The sequence below is a fragment of the Rutidosis leptorrhynchoides genome, chromosome 1 (assembly GCF_046630445.1).
Source record: "Rutidosis leptorrhynchoides isolate AG116_Rl617_1_P2 chromosome 1, CSIRO_AGI_Rlap_v1, whole genome shotgun sequence".
Taxonomy (NCBI): domain Eukaryota; kingdom Viridiplantae; phylum Streptophyta; class Magnoliopsida; order Asterales; family Asteraceae; genus Rutidosis; species Rutidosis leptorrhynchoides.
In genome coordinates, this window is record NC_092333.1 from 6766164 (window position 1) to 6775658 (window position 9495).

General features: G+C 31.6%; 1 protein-coding gene across 1 annotated transcript; it reads left to right on the forward strand.

The window, feature by feature from the left end:
- Positions 1–239: 239 nt before the first annotated feature.
- Positions 240–3723, forward strand: LOC139855730 (BTB/POZ domain-containing protein At3g22104-like). Its single transcript, XM_071844984.1, has 3 exons — positions 240–348; positions 1942–3054; positions 3266–3723. Exons 1-3 carry the CDS (start codon positions 286–288, stop codon positions 3713–3715), a joined length of 1626 nt encoding a protein of 541 aa, XP_071701085.1. The 5' UTR covers positions 240–285; the 3' UTR covers positions 3716–3723.
- Positions 3724–9495: the final 5772 nt, after the last annotated feature.

The following is a 9495-nucleotide window of genomic DNA, read 5'->3' on the forward strand; positions in this document are numbered from 1 at the left end:
CACATTCACTGATCACTGATATATATATACATATACATATATACATATAATTATAATTATTTATTAATTTTATTTATTATTTATGTACTCCATTACTTATATCAAAGCAAACACTTTTTTCAGTTGTCTGTTACTCATTTGAGAATCATTTTTGATTTTTAGCTCTTTGTCTTCACATCTTCTCTTCACTCATACTCCGTATCCATTTTTTGTTTTTTTTTTTTTTTTTAAGATTCCCACTAAATTTGAGTCTTTTTTGTTATTCTTCCTTCATTTTGGGTATCAATGGCTGCTTGTTGTGATCTTGAAGTTGATGTTAATGGTGAACAAACTTTCTTCGTTCATAAGGTAATCCTTCTTACCCATCTGTTAAAACTTCTCTTCATTGTGTTTGTTTATTTTTATTTTTAATTTAATTTAATCATTTCAAATAATAGTAATTAATTTAAGGTTAGTTTGTCTGTATTCTTTGCACTGACAACATTAATTGTTTTGGGGTAGAATTTGCATTAAATATCAAGTATTTGGTCCTTCTAACACTAAGTTATGCATTTTCTTGAATCTTTATTCTTACCCAATTCTAGTTTGAAGGTTAATTTGGTTGTTCATGATAATTTGTTATTTATATCCATAAATAAATTAAACATGAGTTGAAACTTGTACTGTAGTTTTCTTAAGTACCAACCATCCATTTCACTATTTAAATTACTATCTACTCCAGATAAAATTTTATTACTACTATTGTAAGTTGTATAGGAAAATGTCATTATCTTAATTTGTTTATATCATTGTATCAATAGGTTGTATATTCATATTTATTAGTCATGCTCATAGTTGGTTTTATTAATGTCTTGTGGGGGTGAGGACCTTGCACACTAGTGAGTTTACCATGTTGGTACTAAAATTAATTATTTTGGTGATTTTTTTTACCAAAATATGTAAGTTGATTTTTTTTTTCTTTTTCTTTTGGCAAGCAAATTGGGTATTAATTACAATTTGGGTAAGTGAAGGTGATGCTGAATTGTGAAATATTCTTCCCATACAAACAATTTATTGCATATGGTGACATCTCACCATTCCTTGCTGCAAAAATGGTCCTATTTTTTCTACTTTATACCAATCTTCTTTTTTTGCATCATAAATACATAACCTTTTGTTGTGTTTTTAATGCACTGTAAAAGTGCCATTGTGTTGTTACCTTGAGTTGTGCAATCTATCTATCTATCTATCTCCAATTGTTTTCATTTTAAGCATGCAAAGGTAAAAAGGACACTGGAAGGCATGGTCTGCATTAAACCCGTTGGGTCGGGTGCTAGATTGGATATACAGTTTGAATTTTTACGAGTCATGGTTGACTATATTGGGTCAAACGAATTAATTCTATGATTCAAAGTTGCTAAGATGTTTATAATGTGACTTCTCTCATTATAAACTGATATACTAGTGAATAAGTACATACCCTGATACAAATATAGCTTGTATCTATTTCACAGAGGTATGTTTGACTTTGCTGGTCAACCAATTTGTTGACTTTCTAGATCGGAATATTCGATGACTTTGGTGTTGTTTCTTTTTTAAGATCGTTTGAAAATCTACGGGCCATGTTTGTAGAGAAGATGTGGTATAAAGATTGAGTGTTTGTTTTTATGTTTGCAAAATAACTTAATCATGTTTGAAACATATTTCTAAGTCTGTAAGGTTGCATATAGAATAAGACATTATTGTATCTTATGCCTTCAGAAAAACAAACTGTCTTGCAGAACGCAAAATAAATAACACCATTTGTAGGTTTCGAGAGGGTTTTACTATTTAAGTTGCATTTTGACATTCTTGATCAAACGGGTCGTTTATAGTATTAGAAGCTGCACAGATTCTTACTTTTATATACCAGTTCATTAGCTATAAAACTTAGTAATATTGTTTGTCTCCTGAAATCTGCAGGACATCATTTCATTATACTGTGGGAAAATCAGAAATTTATTCTGTAAATCCAAAGGCATAACGAAAAATCTCAAAGTTATCCTCCATAATTTTCCTGGGGGACCCGCAACTTTCGAGCTCGTTTCAAAATTTTGCTACAACCATGGCAAAATCAGTATTACCCCCTACACTGCACCTCACTTGTTATGTGCTGCACATTATATGGAAATGAACGAAAAGATAACCGGGGCCCGAAATTTACTCGAACAAACGGAGAGATCGATTGTAGAAATCAAGTTTTGGAGCTGGCCAGATCTTTTATCAGCTTTAAAAAGTTCTCAAGAATTAGTGCCAGTTTCGAGTTCATCAGGACTACTTCAAAAATGCTTGGATTCAGTAGCAGCTAGGCTCGTTTACACAAGTGAAACAGGCACATCTTGTCCGTCTATTTCGTCACCCGAAAGTTCGGGCCGAAGGTTATCGACTGATAGCAAAAGCACTGAGAGTCTAAGAAGTGGACTTTTTCGGTCAACTTGGTGGTTTGAAGATATAGCAACTATTTTGACTCCAATGTTTGTCACACTATTAGTAAAATCGATGGTTCTTCACAAATTCGATCATGGGGTTACAAGTAGGTTTCTTTTTTACTATCAAAAATCAAGATTTATCATTGCCAGTGTAAATGAAAAGCGAGAAATAACTGAAGCAGTTATTGAAAGTCTTTGTCTGTTAGATCAAAGCATGATTTCTTGCAAGAATTTGTTTGAGATTTTACGAGTTGCTTTGAGTTTGAACATGAAGAAGATATGTAAGGAGGAATTAGAGCGTATGATCGGTGTTCAATTGGATCAAGCAACTTTAGACAATCTTCTCATTCCCTCGCCACACGGGTCGCATTATCTATATGACATTAATCTTGTCTTACAGTTTGTAAAGTATTTTTTAGAGAGAAAAGGTGGGCCCGGAGTACCCGAGTTGAAAAATGTTGCTAGATTGATTGACTTGTATGTTACAGAAGTGGCCGCAGATCCCCGTTTAAAGCCTTCTAAGTTTATGGCACTCACAAAAGCCCTGCCGGAGTCGGCTAGAGACTCGTATGATGATATATACCATGCCATTGACATCTATCTTCGGGTAAACATTCAAACTTTTGGATACTGTTAGGATTTTGCTAACGACAACTCTAAATGGCTGTCTTTAGCGTGCATAAAATGTTTGTACAATTCAGTATCGTCACTATAAAATCAATGTGTAATCACTATGTATAAACATTTTATGCACGTTAACGACAGAAGGACTGTCGCTAGCAAATTCCTTATGCTTTGTTTTGTCATAACATATATAGGTTCACAATGGGTTATCAGACGAAGAAAAAACGAGCATGTGCAGTAGTCTAGACTACAATAAGCTTTCAACTGAAAGTATCAACCATCTTACTCAAAACGACAAGTTCCCGCCAAAATTTGCTGCATTAGCTCTCAAAGATCAACAACTGAAGCTCGAAAGCCTTTTCCGAGGTATGGACCTTCAAAAACGACGTGAATCCATGACGAAAGATGAGAGACATGAGCAAGTTGTACTTTATGCTGAGAAAACTGTACCAGGTGGATCAAAAGTGGATGTAGATATTGTGAATGAAAATGAGAAGATGAGAGCACATTTGGAAGGGATGCAATGGAGGGTGAATGAATTGGAGAAAGTTTGTAGAAAAATGCAAACACAAATGACCAAAATCTTGAAATCCAAATTGTCTAGACAAACTAGTGCTAAATCATTGCCAAGGTTTTGTTCATGACATTTTCTTGAGTGTTAACAATATTATTTTTAGTAAATATTGAAAATTAATTTAATCTATTTTTATGAGTATATTTTGATTTTAGTTGTTTAATTAACAACAATTTAACATTATTATAAGATCCAAGATCTATTAGAAAATTGATAAACACCGTAACACACGATACAGGATTTTATTTGGTTTTACATGAAATGAAACTAGTTGTGGCGCCCTCGCGATGCGGCGGAAGAACGTTAGCTAAATTCGATTATGAAAAGTAAAAAAAAAAAAAAAAAAATTGAAGCAAATGACAAACTGAAACGGGTAAAAAAACTCAAAGTAATAAAAAAAAATCAAATAATAACAATAACATAACAATAACAATTATATTAATAGTAGCAACATTAACGATTTGTAATAAGTGGAAAGTTATGTGGTTGATTCTTAGTAAATGGAATGTTATGTGTTTGATTTCTAATAAACGTAAAGTTAAACTATAATAATGGTTGTGGTTGAATTACGGAAGATTGAAAGTTTGTTGTAAAATTATAAAAACCATAAAGTTCACTATTTATAAGGTCTTACATTTTAGTATATATGTATAATTATGTGGTCGATTTATAATGAATGAGAGGTTTATGATTAAATTACAAAATGTGAAAATTTTGTGGTAAATTTATAAAAGCTATAAAGTTAACTATTATAAAGGGTGTGGTTGAATTTAAAAAAAAAATTGTTGTAAGTTTGTGAACCTTATGAAGTTCACTATTCATTTCTTTTATGTTTTTTAGTTATATAGAGTAATAATAATAATAATAATAATAATAATAATAATAATAATAATAATAATAATAATAATAATAATAATAATGAATGGTTATTAGATAGGAAAAATTATATAGTTGATTTATAATGAATGAGAAGTTTAATGGTTAACGTATAAAATGAGAAAAGTTTGTGGTAAATTTATAAAACTATAAACTTAAATATTAGGAAGAGTGTGTGTGAATTATTAAAAAATTAAAAGTTTGGGGTAGGTTTGTGAAAATTATAAAAGTTAGTATTCATTTTTAAGATGTCTTTTAGATATATTCCTCACTTGTACTTGGTGCACTAACGGGAGTACATTTTTTTTTAGCTTTACTTTACAGGAAATGTCTCACTATATTCATCTTTTGGTGTGTAAAAATGTCTAGTCCTTTTCCATGTCTTCCTACTCATTTTGTTTCAATAGAATTAAAAGTTGTTACATCTTTTCGTTTTCCAAATCATTATGATATTCCTTTACATATAACATAAAGAATTAAAGATTAAGGAATATATATTAAAACATGTAACACCTAGGTAATTACAAAAAGAGGGAATTCCATAATAAATTATCCTAGTAGTTAACGGGTGTGTTTGGCGAGCAGCTTTTTAGAACTTTTTGAAGCTTTTAACTTTTAGATTTTATGAAAAAGCTCGTGATTAATAAAAAGCTTCGTTTGTTTAAAAGAGATTAAAGCTGTCAGGGTTGAAAAAAGCTTCTATTTTTGAACGCTACATTAACAAGCGTTTGTAATTTCTTAAGAGCTTTTTGTATTAATATTACTCAAATATCCTTCCAAGATTTATTATTCAAATATCCTTCCAAAGAGTTACACGTATCTTATCTGTTAAAAGTTCAGTTACGTATAATACTTACATGCTCTACACGTATGTTAAAGAACTTTTAATTGGCTACAAATTTAGTGATTTTCTTGTTAATGAATAATTATAAATTGATTACACATAACTCGCTACATGTGTCTATATATATTATTATATATAAGTGATTTTTATGTGTTCATTTTTGTAATTTTACCATTTTTTTAAAAGTTTCAGCCACTTTACCAAACACTTAAATATATTTAAAAATAATTTAGTATTACAATATATGTTTTCGGTTATTTGTTAATGGCTACGTTTTGTTAAATCAAAATTTAAATTAAAAATGATGAAATTTAACTATTTTTTCTAATGTCTATTTTGTCATTTTACTTATTTTTTTAACAACTACAGCTACTTTGCCAAACAATTATATACATCTAACAGCTAATCGCTAACAGCTAATCGCTAACAGCTTTCAGCTAATCGCTAACAGCTAATCGCTAATAGCTAACAGCTAGTTTTGCCAAACATACCCAACATCGATTTAAAAAAAAAAAGTATCTATTTACTTCTCTTTGACATTTTGAATCCATGTCTATATTTTGAGAGGTGTTCAAGTTTTTAGTCCATACACATCAATTAAAAATAAATTCCTAATTTACCCTTATATTTGTGTTTGGGGTTTCTTGTTAGTAACTGATTAAATTAAGAAATGAATGGCAATTGGCCATTTGAAAAATGGAGGATGATGGTGGCTGGTGATACAGTGATACTAGAGATGTGAAGGTATGCAATGCAAATTTGGTATTATAAAATAATATGAAATTTGTATATGTATATATGTAAAATATATAGATATTAATATGTATACGAAAATATCTAGATATTAGAAAAGAAAAGAAAAATCTAGAAAAGAAAAATATAGATATTTGTATAGAAATATCTAGATATTTATCCATGGAAATATCTAGTTTCTAAAATGTTCCATGGGGTAGTATAAATATGGGTGATGAGTAGTTCATTTGTGTAAGGTGTGAGAGTTGTGAGGAAGTAGAGAAGAAGTAAGGTGAAGAAGTAAAAGAAGTGTGTGAGTTAGCTCATAATATTGTAATTGTTTCTTTGTAATTATAAAAGTGTTCTTCGTTAAGTTTCCCATTTAAGCCTCAGTTTGTGTTTAAGTTCTTAGTGCACTTGTATTGTATCTATTATATGGTCGGCTCTGCCGCCTAAGTGATATATGGTTGGTTATACCGCCTGAATGATATATGGTCGACACTGTCGCCTAAACATTATTGTGCACTAAGGATTCATAAAATTAAAGGCTAACCAACGTCAAGTGTTGGTGTAGTGAGTGTAGTATAATCTAGGTCCTCTATAGTGGGTGTGTTGGGCTCGTCGAAGCTTCCAACAATTGGTATCAGAGCGGGTCGTTCGGGACCATTTCTAGTGGAGGAAATCGGTAAACATTGGACGTTTACATCGACTTGTTTTCACCAAGGCTCTAAGGGAAATTCTGTCGGAGCACAGATAGGAACTGTGAAAGCTCATCGGTCAGGGACCAAGCTTATTGGACGTTGGACGTCATGATGGCAGATCTTGCAAGTACGAGCAGTGGAATCAAGAGTCTCAATAACCATAACTATGGTTATTGGCTGACTTGTATAGAATCCTACCTACAAGGACAGGATTTATGGGAAATAGTTGCTGGCAGTGACACAACGCCTCCACCGAAAGAAAATGCTGAAGCCTTAAGAAAATGGAACATCAAGGCCGGGAAGGCTTTATTTATATTGAAGACTACAATCGAGGGGGATCTATTAGAGCACATCCGTGACGAGAAAACACCAAAGGCAGCTTGGGAAACTTTTGAAAAATTATTTTCAAAGAAGAATGAAGCACGCCTCCAACTCTTGGAAAATGAGCTCGCGGGTATCTCACAAGGAAGTCTGTCTATTTCTCAGTATTTCACCAAGGTGAAATCTATGTGACAACCCGGAAATTTCCAACCAGATTTAAACTTTAATCTTTATATGTTTCCGATACGATAAGCAATATTTGTTAAGTTAAATTTCAAGAATTTTAAACTATGTTCATACATTCATTCAACCTCGACCAAGTTCCAACGATTCACGAACCATTAAACGAATATGATTATATATGTATATGTGTATATATATTATAACTTGAAACGTAAACAAAATATTAGATTAAATACTTTATATGATTGTATTTGTTTCAAAATGTTTATCAATGGAATTAGAAGATAAGATCAAATGATTGAATTATCAGATATATTGAATTATGATTACAAGTCTCTGTTGAAAGGCCCACGTTGATTTGAGAAATCTTTTCATTTTAACAATATTCGGAAAATAGTAAAGTGATTTATAAATAAGAACAAATTGTCAATCATTGAGAACTAGACAAAGGATAGTGGAAGATTGAATCTCATAAAGACTCGATTGATCTATTTAATTTTAAACGTACAAAAACGTTTTCAGTTTAAAAGAACTTTATTATTAATTTAGCATACAAGCTTTGAAAAATGTCTCATATAGAGGTCAAAACCTCACAATGAAACCAATTAATATGAAATGTTTATAATCGATATGAACGAGGCATTTCAACTACTCCTTACTACTTATCGTTCCTAACTACTACTCAACGCCGCCCCTCACTGCTAGTCTTGATCGATCACTACTCCTTACTGCTTGTCATTACTAGTCACTACTTAATGCTACTCATTACTACTTACCACTGCTGAGTACTATCCATTACTATCAACACCTCCACGATTTACTACTAGCTACTATGCATCACAACTCATTCCTGATACATCTTTAGAAGATGAATTCCTGGTAACAGCCCGCACAATACGTAGTAGATATTGTCTACTTGACTTCTGACTTACCTATCATTTAACCACTCATAGTTTCATGATCTTACTTTCCAATACTAGTCTACCGGAAGAGGTAATCACACCTTCCCCAAATAGGGTATTCCGTTCTTCTCCCCCACCGATGTGGGACAAGTCTGATAACTCACCCTGCTTTCAACATCAACTTCAGTGAAGTTTATCACGAGTTTATTCTTAATATATAAAAGATAAAATATGAGTGCTTACGTATAAATATTGAGATTCAATATTGTAGGAAAGTACGTAGACGTAACGGAGATGATAAACACTAGATTTGATTCACAAATATACCCCCGAACATTACCCATAACCTCCTTGGTAATAACCCATAATTTTCTTAGCTCTATCCCGCTCAAAAACCCATTTTGAAGGTGACACGCTCATAACCTCGTCGTAGTATTTTAGGTATATATACTACTAATAATAATATTATAATAAGATTAATAATAATAATATTAATCTTAATAATAATAATAATAATAATAATATAAAAAATAATAATTCGGAGGAATGAACCGAGCTTTTATAGTATGTGGCCTGCTACAGTACCTCATGCGATCGCATGAGTTTTCAGTGTTTTTGCCATACGATCGCATGGCCGCCTTATCTGTTTTTGTTTGCTAGTTCGTCGACATCAAATAGTGTTTACTGTAGCAAATAGTGTTTTACTGTAGCAAATAGTGTTTACTGTAGCAAATCACTGTAGCAAGTCGTTTCACTGTAGCACTGTAGCAAATAGTGTTTCACTGTAGCAAATAGTGTTTTACTGTAGCAAAGTCATTTTACTGTAGCAAATAGTGTTTTACTGTAGGAAAGTCGTTTTTACTTGTACATATATATATATATATATATATATATATATATATATATATATATATATACATACATACATATAATTGTTCATGAATCGTCGAGAGCAGTCAAATGTAATGAAACAGTTCTAAAATTTTGAGATTCAACTTCATAGACTTTACTTATCGTGTCGAAAACGTTAAATCATTTAAAGATAAAGTTTAAATTTGGTCAAAAATTTCCGGGTTGTCACACAATTCGATGCATTTTTGTCGGTTATGATGAATCAAGAAAAGGATGGAGATGTTGTGATCCAAATACTGGAAAGTGTCATACTTCAAGAAATGTGGTATTTGATGAAGCTTCTTCATGGTGGTCACCTCAAAAGATAGAGCTTCCAGAATCTCACGGATTAGAAGAAGTTCCAGAAGAAATAGAAGAACGTAAAGAGCAAATAGTAGAT

Bases quoted from the DNA above. Each gene is read 5' to 3' on its own strand.
- LOC139855730 (XM_071844984.1), top strand. From the start codon at position 286: ATGGCTGCTTGTTGTGATCTTGAAGTTGATGTTAATGGTGAACAAACT. The intron at 349-1,941 runs GTAATCCTTCTT...TGAAATCTGCAG, and splicing joins AAACTTTCTTCGTTCATAAG to GACATCATTTCATTATACTG. The intron at 3,055-3,265 runs GTAAACATTCAA...TAACATATATAG, and splicing joins CCATTGACATCTATCTTCGG to GTTCACAATGGGTTATCAGA.